Source organism: Artemia sp. Qi Xiang Cuo, chromosome 14 (assembly GCF_049724085.1).
Source record: "Artemia sp. Qi Xiang Cuo chromosome 14, ASM4972408v1, whole genome shotgun sequence".
NCBI classification, from domain to species: Eukaryota; Metazoa; Arthropoda; class Branchiopoda; order Anostraca; family Artemiidae; genus Artemia; species Artemia sp. Qi Xiang Cuo.
Genome location: NC_142807.1, coordinates 62,512,192 through 62,531,853, shown reverse-complemented (window position 1 = coordinate 62,531,853; position 19,662 = coordinate 62,512,192). Strand labels below are relative to the sequence as shown.

General features: G+C 38.0%; 1 protein-coding gene across 1 annotated transcript in view; it reads right to left on the bottom strand.

Moving 5' to 3' along the window:
* The window catches only part of RhoGAP93B (MyTH4 and RhoGAP_KIAA1688 domain-containing protein RhoGAP93B), a 232,382-nt gene that overhangs the window by 54,413 nt on the left and 158,307 nt on the right, over nucleotides 1–19,662 (bottom strand). Inside the window, exon 7 of the mRNA XM_089100012.1 lies at nucleotides 3,376–3,634. Within this exon, the coding sequence (XP_088956138.1) occupies nucleotides 3,376–3,634 (259 nt within the window). The remainder of the gene's footprint in view (nucleotides 1–3,375; nucleotides 3,635–19,662) is intronic.

Below are 19,662 nucleotides of genomic sequence, written 5' to 3'. Positions count from 1 at the left end.
GTATTGAGCTCGAAACACTGGAAAAATTCAAAATGATTAAATCTTAGTAAATTGTTTTCTTTTTTCATTTAGACTACGCCAAACAGGCCGCCACCCTGGGGCCCCTTGAAAACCAGTGTTTTTATTACTGTACCTCCAATATTCTATATTTCTCATTTTAACATTTTTCTTTCTTTTTGTTTTATCAAGTCTCTTCCCTGAAATAGATTGTAATGTATGCATCAGGTACTAAACCTTAAATGAAAAACATATACATACAACCATTTCAACCTTTCATTTTATGTTTCAAATACAACCGAGAAAGCCAATATCACAGAAAGTTTCATCCTTTATTGTAATTATTTGAAAAAAACTACGTTTTCTAAGGAGTTAAAGAGGCTGAGTTACAAGGTCGAACCTTAAAACGTACAGGGATTAGAGGCACAGTTGGGGGCTGCCGCCCCCAAACCCCGCTTTCGCAGCCTTTAAATATAAAAAAAATTTCTTTAAACTGAAAGTAAGGAGCGACATTAAAACTTAAAAAGAACAGAAATTATTCCGTATATGAAAGAGGCTGTGCCCTCCTCAACGCCTCGCTCTTTACGCTAAAGTTTTTATTGTTTAAAAAAAGAGTTGTGAGAAAGTCAAACTTTAGCGTAAAGAGCGAGGCGTTGAGGAGGGCACAGCCTCTTTCATATACGGAATAATTTCTGTTCTTTTTAAGTTTTAATGTCGCTCCTTACTTTCAGTTTAAAGAATTTTTTTTTATATTTAAAGGCTGCGAAAGCGAGGGTTTGGGGGCGGCAGCCCTCCAACTGTGCCTCCTAATCCCTGTACGTTTTAAGGTTCGACCTTGTAACTCAGCCTCTTTAACTCTTTAGAAAACGTAGTTTTTTTCAAATAATTTCTGCACGTTTTTGTACAGTTTATTACTTATTATTGCTTGACTAACTGTTAGCTGATCGTGTCAGGAGTTAAAGTTGGGGGGCTGCCGCCCCCCAAACCCCCCGCTCTTGAACATTCTTATGTTAAGGCTTTTAATTCCTGAATACTCAAATCACGTCGTACAGGGTGCCTCCTAATCCCTGTACGTTTTAAGGTTCGAACTTGTGACTCAGCCTCTTTAACAGCCCCCCAACTGTGCCTCCTAATCCCTGTACGTTTTAAGGGTCGACCTTGTAACTCAGCCTCTTTAACTCTTTAGAAAACGTAATTTTTTTCAAATAATTTAAAAAAGAAACTGAGTTTCTTTTCAAAGTATATAAAAAAGTTGCTCTGATGGTGAATCGAACCCGAGGTTTTCCGTTTGAAAGTCTGAAGTCTCAGCCGCTGGACTATACAAACACAATAGTAATTGTTGTTTAGCAAATAGAAGGTATTTTCGACGCAAGCAAATTCCCAAAAATCTTGATATGTGGTTTTTGGAAAACAGGGAAGGAGTGATCAGATTGAGCTGAAATTTCGACGATAAGCTCCCAGGCCCCAGGAAAGCTTATCCTCTAAATTTCAGCCCGATCAGACAACGTTAAAGGGGGGTTGTGGAGGGAAAAATTAACATGGGCTAATATAGGAAAACGAGGTTTTTCGTAAATGTAAATTCGGGGGATAATTTATTCGGTCTGAAAATATCAAAAGGCCCTAACAGGTCGAATTCTGCTTCGAATGAGTCCTCATTCAACCGGATCCGGTGCCAACTGTGGCCTGTAGGCGTGGCTAACAAAAAAAAAAAGAAATGATGATGAATTTTAAGTGGCTATATTTGGTTTTTTGAAAACAGGGAAGGAGTGATCGGATTGAGATGAAATTTCGAGGATAAGCTCCCGGGCCCTAGGAAAGCTTAACCTCTAAATTTCAGCCCAATCGGACATCGTTAACGGGGGGCTGTGGTGGGAGGGTCCAAACTTCCGGCCCAGTTTACCCCATGAAGATAAAGTCGGAGGAGGATGAAATTTTGCAAGTTTCTTAGTTTGAGCTTGGGCTACAAAATGCAATTACCGCCGTCTCTCTGCGACCTCTAGGACCTGAAATCGCTTAACATTGTGGTGGGTCGCCTCTTTATAGAGGCACAAGTGTGCCTCCTTGAAGTTTCACAATATGTTCCATTTGAAGATACCTGATTCTGAAGACATGCAGACAATTTCTGAGAAATTTTTGCAAATGGAACACGACATTAATTACCGACATTATTTTTAGCCAAGTTCTTTTGCGAAATAAAAGCAACGATAAAAGGCTTGTCGCTTGGCAGATAACAATCAGCTCCGTCACATTCACAAAACAAGTCAGGCATGGAGGCAAGACCTCCACAAACATGTCAAAGCTATTAAGGTTCGTTTAGCAAAATGAAATAAAAGCCAAAGCACGACACAAAAGTAAGACATGTTAATATTCAGAGGATCGGAAATTTGCAATCATAAAAGTTGGGTGGGTCATCAATTTGAAAACGTCATTCTTTTTCATAATAGGTCATAACAGTGATTTTAAAAGAACCTCATCTGTAGGGGGGGCGGATCCTGGGGGGTGGTGGGGGGCGAGCCCCCCTAGCGTAGTCTAAAGTAGTATAATTTACTTAATTAATCCAAGTTTGCGTTAATTAAACTTGCTCCTAACGCAAGTTTATCAGATCAGCCTATTTTGCGCCCCCCTCCCCCCAAAAAAAAATCCTGGATCCACCCCTGACCAGTAGGTCAACAACGTAACACTATTACCTTTAAAAACCTGTCAAATATTTGCATGCATTTTGTTACGCTTTTACGAGTCGGATGAAAATTTCGGAGGGGGGTCAAACCTGAGAGGTTTAAACTAATGACTATGACCTGATACAAGAGACTGATGAGAGGAAACTCAAAAAAAAAAAAGAATCAACACCATCTAGCTATCACTTCCACCACTCCCTACGTAGCCCCCTTTAGCCCTTTTGACTATGATAAATTACTAGTAGGTAAATTAATATACTGGCAGTAGAGCCTGTCGGACGATAGTCACAAAAAGAAAAAACAAACATAGGACATACTCTTTTTTCCCAAACACAAAATCTGAAGTGCCCTTGCTATATATATATATATATATATATATATATATATATATATATATATATATATATATATATATATATATATATATATATATATATATATATATATATATATATATATATATATATATATATATATATATATATATATATATATATATATATATATATATATATATATATATATATATATATATATATATATATATATATAGCAGATATTTCTGGGATCGACAAAATGGGTAAGAAACTTTAAGTCACATGTTTTGAGGAGTTTGACCTAAGGCCCACTCTGATCAAATATGCAGGTTCCCTTGAAAAATAAATCTTAGGAACGTGCAGATTTCGGAAGATAATTCATTTACCTTGTCCATTGACACTTCTATACTGCGACCTACTTGACTGCGATGAATTTGCGCCAACAAACTGACGATAGTGATCATCCTCCTTTAAATATCCAGTTCCGTCAAGTTCATCATGCGAGCTCGCGGAGTCCTGATTAGATAAACCCTCATCATCAGCAAAGGCATCTGAATCATGAGCATTCGATTCTTCGTCATCTGAATGCAGCGAGTCAACTTCATCATTCAAAGTGTCTGCTAATCGGTAACCTGACAGCTTTGCCTTAAAATAAACAATTACTTTAGAATACTAATTAAATTTAATTAGTACAAACACTTTTTTTAGAATGTTTATTGACTATAGATTAAAATCCATTAGAATACTGACTGCGGAGAATTAAAAGAAAAATCAAAACACCTATGGTGTAAACAAAAACAAAGAATTTGGGATTATCCTAACTAAAAAGACTATCCTAGGCCTTTTAGGTTATTCTAACTAAAGAGCGTAATGACCCCTGGGTTTCGACAAGAAAAACCCCCTTCCGCCATCTAATATTTATGTCCATAATGGCTGATTTGATATATTGCTTCCTGGACGATCAATCGGGCATAACAAAATATAATATACTAGATTAACAAAAAAATTGTAATTTCCAAGAGCAAAGTAGCCTACTGCATAGGAATACTAGGTGGCAATCAAGGGCTTATCCAGGATTTTTTGGCGCGGGGGGGGGGGGGGGTACAAAAACTTTAAAAACGAATCAAAAATTTGTTTATATGCATTTTTGTTATATTTTTAAGAGCCGGAAAACGTTTTGAGGAAGGGGGGGGGGGTTAAACCCGACAATGTATTCCATAATGGCAAAAGAATTAATTGAAGTCAGTGATCTTGTTAGGTTTATTTTTCTTTGGGTCCAGCCGCAATTAACTAAAAAGAATACCAAGACAAAATGATGCAATTCATCTAGCATCAGCAAATGCATCATGGTCATGAGTAATTGATTATTTATCAGCTGAATGCACTGAGTCAACTTCATCATTTGAAGTGTCGGCTTTGCTGTAAAAATACAAATACTAACAATTTAGTATACTAAAACTATAGTATAAACACTTCAACAGTTTAATCATACAGTTCGTGGTAATGAACTGTACGTAAGGAGCGACACGCCTCACTAGTAAGCGAAACTCTAAAAAAGGAATAAATGGAATTTTTTTCCGCACTGATCACTGACCAATAAACAAACCAAAAGAATTGGCTTATTATATTGATTCCAAATATATAAGATTCATTAAGCTTAGTGTTACCCATAAAAAGCTACGAGCCTAAGAAGTTTGCCTGATTTTCAAAAAGGGGGGAAATTCCCCCTAAAAGACAAAATATCTTAATAAAAACCACATCATCAGATTCATCATATCAGAGAACCCTACTGCAGAGGTTTTAAGCTACTAACTGCAAAAATGTGGAATTTTGTAGTTATTGTCAGAAGAAAGATGACGGATGGGTGTTTGTCTGTTTTTTGTTTTTGTTTTTTTCTTGTTTGTTGTTTTTTCTCCACGGGGTGATCGTACCGGTCCAATGGTCCTAGAATATCGGGAGAAGGTTCATTTGAACGAAAATTAAAAGTTCTAGTGCTCTTTTTAAGTGAGCAAAAGAGTGGAGGGCAACTAGCCCCCCTCCCACTCCCCTTTTCCCCAAAATCGCCCGATCAAACTTTGAAGATAGCCATTTTCCTCAGCTTAGTTGAAAAGTCCAAAAAATATGCCTTTGGGGATAACATGACCCCCCCCAGCCCCTAGGGATAGGTCTCTAAGAGTAGAAGGGCCTTATTGACTCCCGTACGACCCACGTGGTTTATGGTTTTCTCAGTGAGAATGAAAAAACAGATGAAATTCTCACTTGAAAAACCATGAATTTTGTCGCATTTATGGTTGTTTTCATGGATGGATATGTGTTTTGTTCGATTTATTTGATGTTTTTCTCGGATGTCAACATCAAATTATGGATGTTTTATGGTTTTTGTCAGTGAGAATTTGAAAAACATGAATTTTCTCACATTTATGTCTGTTTTCATGGATGTTTAATGGTTTTCTCAGTGAGAATGAAAAAACAGTTGAAATTCTCACTTGAAAAACCATGAATTTTGTCGAATTTATTAAATTCTAAATGTTAAATAAAATAATTTTTTAAAATTTATTTCGTGTTTTAGGGTTTTTCACGTGATAATTAAAGAAATTTGACATTATTCCGTGTTTTTCAAGTTATAATTAAAAAAATGTTTCAAAATTAATGGATTTTCAAGTGATAATTTCATAAATGTGACAAAATTAATGGTTTTTCAAGTGAGAATTTCATAAATGTGACAAAATTCATGGTTTTTCAAGTGAGAATTTCATAAATGTGACAAAAGTCATGGTTTTTCAAGTGAGAAAATTCCTGTTTTTTCATTCTCACTGAGAAAACCATAAACCACGTGGTGCTGTCACGAGTCAGAACACCTGTGCTGTCGACCTCAATTCACCTATCGTGAATCAATAATTCCACTTAGAAACAACAAATTAATTTTCCCTTTCTTGACAGATCAATCAATCAATGACATCATCTGTCAGACTTTAAAAATTTTCGCAGAGAAACATTTCTCCAGGAATAGATCCAAAATCATTAATGTCTTTGCCTCGGGAACAGTTCTACTGGTCGAACTCCAAAGGATATTAATAACCAAAGGCCATGGAAACAATTAGGCAAGAAACATCTTAGCGATGAATTGTTTTAGCGCGCGAAAAGGTTTCCAAATAATTTGATATGCATTGACGCAGAGATGCCAATAACAAAGGAACACGCTGAATATGCGTTTAGGGATTATTAGGGCGAAACCGTTTTAGACAGGTTATGGAACTATTTCGGTGAAACAGATAGAGACATTTTAAAAGAAGATTTTTGAAGAGATTTTGGAGGAGGTTTTGAGTGTGGTCGTTATAATACACAAGTTTCAATTGAACAGTGTTGTGAGGTCCTCTACCCCAACCCCAAAGGTTCCTATCCCCCAACCAAACCCCCCATGGAAGCCACGGGGCCAAAAAGTTTATATGGGCCTCCAAAGGACCCCCCCCCCCCCGGACCCCCAAAGACCCTCACCCAGTTCCCCAAAGGTCCCCAGGCACCCAACGGGCCCCAGACCCTAAAAAGGCCATACCCGCGCCCCACAGGCCCTCCCCCGTCCCCAAAGGTCCCCCACACCCCCCAAACCCCTCCCCGGTCTCCAAAGGGCCCCCAGCACCCCATAAGCCCGCCCCCGGTCCCCAAAAGCCCGCCTCCCGTCCCCAAAGGCCCTCACACGGCTCCCAAAGGGCCCCGATTACCCTACCCCAACCCCGAAGGAAGCCTCCCGTCCGCACAGGTCCCCCAGGCTCCCCACGGCCCTCACCCGGCCCCCAAAGGTCCACCGGGCACCCAAGGGGCCCCAGACCCTAAAAAGGCCCTACCCGAGCCCCCCAAGGTCCTCCAACAGTCCCCCAAGGACCACACCCGGACCCAAAGGACCCCCAGGCCCCCACAGGGCCCCAGACCCTCACAAGACCATACCCGAGCCCCCAAAGGTCCTCACCAGTCCCCAACGGCCCACCAGACCCCCATCCGCCCTCCCCCGGTCCCCAACGGCCCTCCCCGGGCTCCCATGGCTCCCAACGGGCCCCGAGTGCTCTACCCCAACCCAGCAGGAAGCCTCCGGTCCTCATAGGTCCCCCAGGCTCCCCAAGGACCCACTGGACCCCCAAAGGCCCTCACCTGGTCCCCAAAGGACCCCCGGGCTCCCAAAGGGACCACCGGACCCCCAAAGGGTCCCCCGGACCCCAAGGTCCTCCCCCTCGCCTCCCGGGACTCCCCGAACCTACCCGGAAGCCCCGAGGCCGCCCATCTCCCAATGGCGGCTAACGGTCTCACAGGACCCCCACCGGCCACCACCCTGGCCACAACGGTCCACCGGGCTCCCACAGGACCAGTCGGTCCTCAAGGACCCTCTCAGACGTGCAAAGACCCTCCCCAGACCCCCAAAGGCGCATCCCGGTCCCCAAAGGTCCCCTCAGGCTCCCCTATGACCCCTCCACCCCTCACGGGCCCCAGGATCCCCAAACCCCCACCCCCGAACCCACCCAAGAACCCCCTCGCCATTTTTAAAACATTTTATTGCTTTATTATATCCTTTTAGAAAAAGTTCCTTTCATAATGTCCCTCCTAAACCCATTTTCCAACTTGAAGTACTTATCTTTTTCACCCACTTTCTCAATGAAAAAGAAATTAGTTTTTAATCAATTCTAATTTTCCAAATAATATAAAAATTTTCCACTTTAGTTCAGATCTGTCTCGAAGAGATGAAAAATTTAAAATACTGTTCCAAATTTTTCGCAGAAGATAAAAAAAGTTCAAGTTTTCTTCTGAATTTTACCAAAGAACGTGCTCCACTTCTAATTTCTCCAGAGAAAACAAAATCTTCCACTTCAGTTCTTTATTTCACAAAGACATAAAGAAATTTAATGTTCAAGTCTAAATTTTTCGGTGGAAGATGGAAAAAGCAATACCATACTTGTGAATATTTTCCCGGACAATAAAAAGTTCTAGTTCAATTTACAGTTTCCACAATGAAGTCAAGAAAAGTTCAAGTTCTCTTCTGAATTTTACCAAAGAACACGCTTCAATTCTAATTTTTTCAGAGAAAACAAAAATCTTCCACTTCAGTTCTTTATTTCACAAAGACATAAAGAAATTTAAACTACAATTCTAAATTTTTCGGTGGAAGATAGAAAAAGCAATACCATACTTGTGAATATTTTCCCGGAAGATAAAAAGTTCTCTTTAAATTTACAGTTTCCTCAACTAAGTGAAGAAATGTTCAAGTTCTCTTCTGAATTTTACAAAAGAACACGCTTCAATTCTAATTTCACCAGAGAAAATAAAAATCTTCCAATTCAGTTCTTTATTTCACACAGAAATAAAGAAATTTATAGTACAATTCTAAATTTTTCGGTGGAAGATAGAAAAAGCAAGACCATACTTGTGAATATTTTCCCGGAAGATAAAAAGTTCTAGTTCAATTTACAGTTTCCTCAACGAAGTGAAGAAAGGTTCAAGTTCTCTTCTGAATTTTACCAAAGAACACGCTTCAATTCTAATTTTTTCAGAGAAAACAAAAATCTTCCTCTTCAGTTCTTTATTTCACAGACATAAAGAAATTTAAATTACAATTCTAAATTTTTCGGTGGAAGATAGAAAAAGCAATACCATGCTTGGGAATATTTTCACGGAAAATAAAAAGTTATAGTTCAATTTACATTGTCCTCAACGAAGTCAAGGAAAGTTCAAGTTCTCTTCTGAATTTTACTAAAGAACAAAATTCAATTCTAATTTCACCAGAGAAAATAAAAATCTTCCACTTCAGTTCTCTATTTCACAAAGACATAAAGAAATTTAAAGTTAAATTCTAAATTTTTCTATGGAAGATAGAAAAAGTAATAGCATACTTGTGAATATTTTCACTTACAATAAAAAGTTCTCGTTCAATTTACAGTTTCCTCAACGAACTCAAGGTAAGTACAAGATCTCTTCTGAATTTTTCCAAAGAATACACTGCTATTCTAATTTTTTTCAGAGAAAACAAAAATCTTCCTCTTCAGTTCTCTATTTCACAAATACATAAAGAAATTTAAAGACCAATTCTAATTTTTCGGTGGAAGATAGAAAAAGCAATATCATACTTGTGAATATTTTCCCTTACAATAAAAAGTTCTAGTTCAATTTACAAGTTCCTCAACGAAGCGAAGAAAAGTTCAAGTTCTCTTCTGAATTTTACTAAAGAACAAAATTCAATTCTAATTTCACCAGAGAAAATAAAAATCTTCCACTTCAGTTCTCTATTTCACAAAGACATAAAGAAATTTAAAGTACAATTCTAAATTTTTCGGTGGAAGATAGAAAAAGTAATACCAGACCTGTGATTATTTTCACGGAAGATAAAAAGTTCTAGTTCAATTTAAAATTTTCTCAACGAAGTCAAGGAAAGTTCAAGTTCTCTTCTGAATTTTCTCAATGAACACACTTCAATTCTAATTTATCCAGATAAAATAAAAATCTTCCACTACAGTTCATTATTTCTCAAAGACATAAAGAAATTCAAATTTCAATTCTAAAATTTTCGATGGAAGATATAAAAAGTAATACCATACGTGTGAATATTTTCACGGAAGATAAAATGTTATAGTTCAATTTAAAATTTTCTCAACGAAGACAAGGAAAGTTCAAGTTCTCTTCTGAACATTACCAAAGAACACGCTTCAATTCTAATTTTTCAGAGAAAACAAAAATCTTCCACTTCAGTTCTTTATTTCACAAAGACATAAAGAAATTTAAAGTTCTATTCTAATTTTTCGGTGGGTGATAGAAAAATTAATGCCATGCTTGTGATTATTTTCACGGAAGATAAAAAGTTCTACTTCAATTTTAAATTTCCCCGGAAGATAAAAGTTCTAGTTCAACTTGCTATTATCTTTGTGAAAACACACAAACTCAGAAAAAATGTTCAATGTTCCTTTAGTACCTATGCAATTAGACTAAAAATGAAGATATTTATGCAGAGTTTCAACTCGCTATGGCTAAGTTCGCTAAAAACAAGCTATTTTCTTGCGAAAACACACAAAATCAGAAAAAATGTTCAAAGTTCCTTAAGCACCTACGCAATTAGGATTAAATGAAGATATTTATGCAGAGTTTCAACTCGATATGGATAAGTTTGCTAAAAACAAGCTATTTTCTTGCGAAAACACACGAAATCAGAAAAAATATTGTTAGGTTAGGTTAAGTTAGATTAGGTTAGGTTAGCCTACGTACGCGCTCATATAGGTTCAGTTAGGTTAGATTAAGTGAGATTAGGTTAAGTTAGGTTAGGTTAGGTTAGTTTAAGTTAGGTTAGGCTAGGTTAGCCTACGTACGCGTTAGATTAAGTTAGGTTAGGTTAAGTTAGGTTAGGCTAGGTTAGCCTACGTACGCGCGCGTACGTAGGCTAACCTAGCCTAACCTAACTTAACCTAACCTAACTTAATCTAACGCGTACGTAGGCTAACCTAGCCTAACCTAACTTAATCTAACCTAACCTAACCTAACTTAACCTAATCTAACTTACTCTAACCTAACTTAACCTATATTCGCGCGTACGTAGGTTAACCTAACCTAATCTAACTTAACCTAACCTAGCAATATTTTTTCTGATTTCGTGTGTTTTCGCAAGAAAATAGCTTGTTTTTATCAAACTTAGCCATATCGAGTTGAAACTCTGCATAAATATCTTCATTTAATCCTAAGTTCGTAGGTGCTTAATGAACATAGAACATTTTTTCTGATTTTGTGTGTTTTCGCAAGAAAATAGCTTGTTTTTAGCGAACTTAGCCATAGCGAGTTGAAACTCTGCATAAATATCTTCATTTTTAGTCTAATTGCATGTGTACTAAAGGAACATTGATCATTTTTTCTGAGTTTGTGTGTTTTCACAAAGATAATAGCAAGTTGAACTAGAACTTTTTATCTTCCAGGGACATTTGAAATTGAAGTAGAACTTTTTATCTTCCGTGAAAATAATCACAAGTATGGCATTAATTTTTCTATCACCCACCGAAAAATTAGAATAGAACTTTAAATTTCTTTATGTCTTTGTGAAAAATAGAACTGAAGTTGAAGATTTTTGTTTTCTCTGAAAAATTAGAATTGAAGCGTGGTTTTTGGTAAAGTTCAGAAGAGAACTTGAACTTTCCTTGACTTCGTTGAGAAAATTTTAAATTGTACTAGAACTTTTTATCTTACGTGAAAATATTCACAAGTATGGTATTACTTTTTCTATCTTCCATCGAAAATTTTAGAATTGAACTTTGAATTTCTTTATTTCTTTGCGAAATAATGAACTGAAGTGGAATATTTTTATTGTCTCTTGATAAATTAGAATTGAAGTGTGTTCATTGAGAAAATTCAGAAGAGAACTTGAACTTTCCTTGACTTCGTTGAGAAAATTTTAAATTGAACTAGAACTTTTTATATTCCGTGAAAATATTCACAGGTATGGTATTACTTTTTATATCTTCCACCGAAAAATTTAGAATTGTACTTTAAATTTCTTTATGTCTTTGTGAAATAGAGAACTGAAGTGGAAGATTTTTATTTTCTCTGGTGAAATTAGAATTGAATTTTGTTCTTTAGTAAAATTCAGAAGAGAACTTGAACTTTACTTGACTTCGTTGAGTAAATTGTAAATTGAACTAGAACTTTTTATTGTCCGGGAAAATATTCACAAGTATGGTCTTGCTTTTTCTAACTTCCACATAAAAATTAGAATTGTTCTTTAAATTTCTTTATGTCTTTGTGAAATAAATAACTGAAGTGGAAGATTTTTGTTTTCTCTGTATAAATTGGAATTGAAGAGTGTTCTTTGGTAAAATTCAGAAGAGAACTCGAACTTTCCTTGACTTCATTGAGTAAACTGTAAATTGAACTAGAACTTTTTATCTTCCGGGAAAATATTCACAAGTATGGTATTGCTTTTTCTATCTTCCACCGAAAAATTTAGAATTGAACTTTAAATTTCTTTATGTCTTTGTGAAATAAGGACCTGAAGTGGAAGATTTTTATTTTCTCTGGTGAAATTAGAATTGAATTTTGTTCTTTGGTAAAATTCAGAAGAGAACTTGAACTTTCCTTGACTTCATTGAGGAAATTGCAAATTGAACTAGAACTTTTTATGGTCCGGGAAAATATTCACAAGTATGGTATTGCTTTTTCTATCTTCCACCTAAAAATTTAGAATTTTACTTTAAATTTCTTTATGTCTGTGAAATAAGGAACTGAAGTGGAAGATTTTTTTTTTATCTGTAATAATTAGAATTGAAGCGTGTTCTTTGGTAAAATTCAGAAGAGAACTTGAACCTTTCTTCACTTCTTTGAGGAAAATGTAAATTGAACTAGAACTTTTTATCTTCCGGGAAAATATTCACAAGTATGGTATTGCTTTTTCTATCTTCCACCGAAAAATTTAGAATTGAACTTTAAATTTCTTTTTGTCTTTGTGAAATAAAGAACTGAAGTGGAAGATTTTTATTTTCTCTGGTGAAATTAGAATTGAAGCGTGTTCTTTGGTAAAATTCAGAAGAGAAATTGAACCTTTCTTCACTTCGTTGAGGAAACTGTAAATTTAAATATAAATTTTTATCTTCCGGTAAAATATTCACAAGTATGGTATTGCTTTTTCTATCTTCCACCGAAAAATTTAGAATTGTACTTTAAATTTCTTTATGTCTTTGTGAAATAAAGAACTGAAGTGGAAGATTTTTGTTTTCTCTGAAAAAATTAGAATTGAAGTGTGGTCTTTGGTAAAATTCAGAAGAGAACTTGAACTTTACTTGACTTCATTGTGGAAACTGTAAATTGAACTAGAACTTTTTATTTTCCGGGAAAATATTCACAAGTATGGTATTGCTTTTTCCATCTTCCACAGAAAAATTTAGACTTGAACTTTTAAATTTCTTTATGTCTTTGTGAAATAAAGAACTGAAGTGGAAGATTTTGTTTTCTCTGGAGAAATTAGAATTGGAGCACGTTCTTTGGTAAAATTCAGAAGAAAACTTGAACTTTTTTTATCTTCTGCGAAAAATTTGGAACTGTATTTTAAATTTTTCATCTCTTCGAGACAGATCTGAACTAAAGTGGAAAATTTTTATATTATTTGGAAAATTAGAATTGATTAAAAACTAATTTCTTTTTCATTGAGAAAGTGGGTGAAAAAGATAAGTACTTCAAGTTGGAAAATGGGTTTAGGAGGGACATTATGAAAGGAACTTGTTCTAAACGGATATAATAAAGCAATAAAAAGTGTTAAAACTGGCGCGGGGTTTCTTGGGAGGGGGCGGGGGAGGGCGTTGGGGGATCCAGGGGCCCTTGTGGGGTGGTGGGGTCAGATGGGCGCCTGAGGGGACCTTTGGGGACCGGGCTGAGCCTTGGGGGGTCGGGGGTGGGTCTTTGCACGTCTGAGAGGGTCGTTGTGGACCGACTGGTCATTTGGGAGCCCGGTGGACCTGTGTGGCCCGGGTGGAGGCCTTGGGGGGGCCGGGGGGCCCGTGAGCACCGAGTGGGCCCTTTGGGGGCTCGGTGGGTCAGTTGGGGGTAGGGGAGACCCATGTGGACCGGGGGAGGATCTTTGGGGACCGGGGGACACGGTGGGGGTCAGGTGTTCCCGGGGGGTGCCCGGTGGCCCGGTGGGGACCCGTGGCGGGCCTTTGGGGGACCAGTGGGTCCTTTGGGAGCCTGGGGGACCTTTGAGGACCGGCGGCGGCCGTCTGGGTTGGGGTCGAGCAATCGGGGCCCGGTGGGAGCCCTGGGAGCCCGGGGAGGGCCGGTGGGGACTGGGGGAGGGCGGTGGGGGGTCGGGTGGACCTTTGGGGACAGGTGAGGTCCTTTGGGGGGCTCGGGGATGGTCTTTTGAGCGACTGGGGCACTTTGGGGGCCTGGGGGCCCGTTGGGTGCGGGAGAGGGCATTTGGGGACAGGTGGTGGACCTTGGGGGGCGCTGGTATGGCCTGGTTAGGGGCGGGGGCCCGTGGGGTGCCAGGTGGCCATGTGGGGGCCGGGTGAGGGCCTTTGGGCGCCTGGGGGACCTTTGAGGACGGGTGGCTTCCTTCGGGGTTGGGGTAGAGTAATCGGGACCCTTTGGGGGCCCTGGGAGCCCGGGGAGGGCCTTTGGGGAACCGGGGGAGGGCCTTTGGGGACCGGGGGAGGGCTTTTGGGGTTCTGGGGGACCTTTGGGGCCCGGGGAGGGGGTGTGGGGGTGTGGTGGCCCTTGGGGGACGGGGGAGGGCGTTTGGGGCTCGGGTATGGCCTTTTTCGGGTCTGGGGCCCTTTGGGTGCCTGGGGACCTTTGGGGAACTGGGTGAGGGTCTTTGGGGGTCCGGAGGGGGGGGGGTCCATTGGAAGCCCAGAGAACCTTTGAGGACCGGTGGCTTCCTTCGGGGTTGTGGTCGGGGGATCGGAACCTTTGGGTTGGGGTAGAGGACCTCACAACACTGTTCAATTGAAACTTGTGTATTATAACGACCACACTCAAAACCTCCTCCAAAATCTCTTCAAAAATCTTCTTTTAAAATGTCTCTATCTGTTTCACCGAAATAGTTCCATAACCTGTCTAAAACGGTTTCGCCCAAATAATCCCTAAACGCACATTCAGCGTGTTCCTTTGTTATTGGCATCTCTGCGTCAATGCATTTCAAATTATTTGGAAACCTTTTCGCGCGCTAAAACAATTCATCGCTAAGATGTTTCTTGCCTAATTGTTTCCATGGCCTGTGGTTATTAATATCCTTTGGAGTTCGACCAGTAGAACTGTTCCCGAGGCAAAGACATTAATGATTTTGGATCTATTCCTGGAGAAATGTTTCTAGGCGAAAATTTTTAAAGTCTGACAGATGATGTCATTGATTGATTGATCTGTCAAGAAAGGGAAAATTAATTTGTTGTTTATAAGTGGAATTATTGATTCAAGATAGGTGAATTGAGGTCGACAGCACAGGTGTTCTGACTCGTGACAGCACCACGTGGTTTATGGTTTTCTCAGTGAGAATGAAAAAACAGGAATTTTCTCACTTGAAAAACCATGAATTTTGTCACATTTATGAAATTCTAAATTGTAAAACCATGAATTTTGTCACATTTATGAAATTCTCACTTGAAAAACCATGAATTTTGTCACATTTATGAAATTATCAATTGAAAAACCATTAATTTTGACACATTTATGAAATTCTCACTTCACAAACCATTAATATTGTCAAAATAATTAACTAAAAACATGTAAAACAATACAACAACACATAACTGTGACACAATTAATGTTATTTAAAGTGAGAATTTACTAAATGTGACAAAATTCATGGTTTTTCAAGTGAGAATTTCATCTGTTTTTTCATTCTCACTGAGAAAAACCATTAAACATCCATGAAAACAGACATAAATGTGAGAAAGTTCCTGTTTTTCAAATTCTCACTGACAAAAACCATTAAACATCCATAATTTGATGTTGACATCCGAGAAAAACATCAAATAAATCGAACAACACACATATCCATCCATGAAAACAACCATAAATGCGATAAAATTCATGTTTTTTCAAGTGAGAATTTCATCTGTTTTTTCATTCTCACTGAGAAAACCATAAACCACGTGGTACGTACGGGAGTCAATAAGGCCCTTCTACTTCTAAGTTGTAAAATTTGCCCATTCTTTACGTATAGTATTTGTTATTGGAAAGCGTACAGCCATTTTTCCGGGGGGGGGGGGAATTTTGTACTTGGGATGGATTTCCATGGGGATAATTTTCTGTGTGAAGGCAAATTTCCGAGACAGAACTTTCCAGGGAAAATTTTACACTGGGTGATTTGACAGAATTCCTATACGAAATTCTTTTTATTAGTCTTACTTTCTCTTTACCTACTCAGTTCTATGTTTGGAGATGTTCTGGGGGAATTGCCCGGGGGAAATTTTCAGCGTGTTAGGATTTCCGGGAAACAATTTCCACGGAAGAGGGATTTCCGGAATGATCGGAAAGACTATTATAACTTAAAAGTCTTTTCAAATGAAAATATGCCAAGGAGAATTTTTCAGGCTGAGTCTTCTGCAAGAAGTTTTGCGGGGGGGGGGGGGAGGGGATTTTCAGCGAGGATGTAATTAACCGGAAGGAATTTTACGGGGGAGGGGGTATTTTACGTGGGAGGAGCTTTCAATGGAATAGTTTCCCGTAGGGGGAGGGAATTTTTCATGGAGGGTGAGCCAGATTTACCAGCACTATTGAAAAACGATCAAAACGTAAAGAAAAAACACAAGTTTTTTCAACAGAAAGTAAGGAGCAACATTAAAACTGAAAACGAACAGAAATTATCCTGTATATGACGGGTTTGCCCCCCCCCCCTCAATACCTTGCTCTACGTTAAAATTTGACTGTTCGTCCCAATTTTTTTAGAACGGCTCCGGAAACACAAGGGCCGTTTAATTAGTACAGGAAGCTTTTTTAAAAGTGCTAAAAACTTTAGCATGAAGAGCAAGGTATTGAGGAGGGAGGCAACCCCTTCATATACGAAATAATTTTGTTCGTTTTGAATTTTAATGTTGCTTCTTACTTTCAGTCAAAAGAACTTGTTTTTAAATTTAATACTATTTAAGTTCAATTGTTATATTTCATCCATTTTTTGGTTAGGTGTAAATCAAAAGATTTTAATAAAAATCAAGCATATCCATAGTGTCTTCCTTTATGAGTATGATCGTGCCCAAAATAAAAGAGCGTAACTCTTTAAAGCCTTATGATCCAAATTATGAGCATATGATTTTTCATCATATGAGTGCAGTGAATCAACTTTATCAAACATTTCATGGTAACAAACTGTAAGTAGGCTAAGGAACGATGTGGCTCAATAGTAACCGAAACTCTAAGAAACAGTCTTGATAACAATAGATCAATCAAAAGAATTAAATTTTGATGCTTATTCAAAATATATAAAATTCATTAAATTTACTGGTAGGCCTATCCATCAAAAGTTACGAGTCAGACAAAAATTGCCCAATTTTTGGAAAACGGGTAAAACACACCCAAAACATCAAGTGATCTTAATGAAAATTACTCCATCAGATTCAGCATACCAGAGAACCCTGATGTAGAGGTTTCAAGCTCTTATTTACAAAAATGTGGAATTTTGCATTTTTTGCCAGAAGAAAGATAACGGATGTGAGTTTATTTTATTTTATTTTTTATGATTTTTTTTTTCCAGGGGTGATCATATCCAACCAGTGGCCGTAGAAGATCCGGAGAGGGCTCATTTGATCGGAAATCAAAAGTTCTAGTGTCCTTTTTAAGTGACCAAAAATATTAGAGGGCAGCTAGCCCCCACCCCACGCTCTTTCTTTCCCCTAAGTCAATCGATCAAAATTTTGAGATAGCCATTTTTTTTTTTAGCTTAGCCGAAAAATCTAGTAACAATGTCTTTGAGGATGACTTGACCCCCCATAGTCCCCGGGAAAGGGTTGCAAGTTATGAACTTTGCCCATTGTTTACATACAGTATTGGTTATTGGAAAGTATACAGACGTTTCCAGGGGTGATTCTTCTCGTGGAAGGGGAGAGGGGAAGGTTACGTGGGAGGATCTTTTCATGGAGGAATTTTTCACCGGGGAGAGGAATTTTCCATGGAGGGGGAGCCGGATTTCCTAGCATTATTTAAAACAAGGTTCAGAATTTAATTGGATTTTTTTTTTTCAACTGAAAGTAAGTAGCAACATTAAAAATTAAAAAGAACAGAAATTATTACGTATATTAGGGGGGTCATCCCCTCGTCAATACCTCGCTCCTTACGCTAAAGTTTTTTTTAGTAATTTTAAAAGAGTTTATATTCTAATTAAACGCCCTTTGTGATTCAGAGTTATTTAGAAGTGAAGTTTGGTTAATGCTAATGTAATTTAACCAAATAAGATGAAAATATAATAGTGTATGAACAAATTTAGGCTATATATTTGCATATTAGGGGTGGGGGTAAAGCATAGCATATATTAAATACGGAACACGCTGACACGGAAATGCTTTACCCCTACCCAAATGTACAAAGATATAGCCCAAATGTGTTCATAAACTATTATATTTTCATCCTATTTTGTTTTATTTCATTAGCATTAACCAAACTTCACTTTTCGCATGTGTCCTGGATTTTAACACAGTATACCCAAATTTGGAACCTGAGCGTAAAGAGCGAGGTATTTAGGAGGGAACAACCCCCTTCACATACATAATAATTTCTGTTCGTTTTAAGCTTTAATGTTGCTCTTTACTTTCAGTTGAAAAAAACTTGTTTTTTATTTATTTAATTATCCAAAGAGTCAGCTAATCGATTGTCAAACAGCTTTGTCATTAAAGTAACACTTCTTTCAGAATGCTAATTAAATCTATCAAATATATTATGAAATATATTTCGACCATGTTTAGGTCTAAATCAATGGATCCGTTTTTTCCCCCTTTTTTAAGAGAATCGTTGAGCCTAAAATAAAGGGCCTTATCTTACAAAATTATATTTTTAGAGGAGAAGAAAATGATATAATTTAGAATTTTGGGCAAACAGCTTTTTCGAAGAGAAAAAAAAATCATGCATGAACAAAACTGTAAAAGTGAAGGTGCAAACCCGAATATTAAGGCTTCGTTTTGGTTCACTTGGTCTGGAGAAATTAACTTTTTCAGATTTTTCGTGAGGATAATTTGTATTTGAGGATTTAAATTCAAATTAGCTTTTGAAAGTTTACCATGTATAGCAGAGTAACCTGCAGAACATTTTTAATAACGTGGTTTTAGTATTTTCTGCGGTATTCTTTGAGCTATATTTGCTGAAACAGTCCCGTTTCTCCTAAGCACAGCAAAAGCAGAAGAAAATCAATTTTATGGTATATTTAAAAATCATTTCTGTCCGTCTAACCTCCTCTCTGTTTGTTACTATTTCTAATATTTGTGATACGAGGCAGATCTGGTCTTCCTACACTATTAAGTTGATATTTCGGAACCAAGATGGTATTCACTTTGAGAATGAAATCTTTTGAGTTACGGAGTGCTGTTACAGTCCCTTCTGTCCTATACACAGCAAAAACAACAGTAAAACAAAAGAAATTTTATGATATATTCAAAAATTGTTTCTGTGCTTCTAATCACTCTCTGATTGTTTAATGTTTACAGCATTTCACCGTTTGTGATGCGAGGCGGATCTGGTTTTCCTTCACATTTAAGTTGATATTTGGGAACCAAGATGGCATTCAGTTTGAGAATGAAATGTTCCGTCCCTTCTGTACTACGCACAACAAAAGCATCAGCAAAATGAAAAAAAAATATATGATATATTTAAAAACTGTTTCTGTGCTTCTAACCTGATTGTTCTCTAACCTAGTTGATGAAGCTGTCTGATTGTTTGATGTTTACAGCATTTCACCGTTTGTGATGCAAGGCGGGTCTGGTTTTCCTTCACATTTAAGTTGATATTTCGGAACCAAGATGGCATTCAATTTGAGAAAAAAATGGTTCCATTGTAACTGAACCACCGTGTAACTGAACCCCAAGCAACTGAACCACCGTGCAACTGAACCCCCGTGCAACTGAACCAACATGCAAGTGAGCCCCCGTGCAACTGAACCCCCGTGCAACTGAACCCGTGTGCTACTGAACCCCCTTTAACTGAACCCACGTGCATCTCAACCCCCGTGTAACTCAACCCCATTTAAC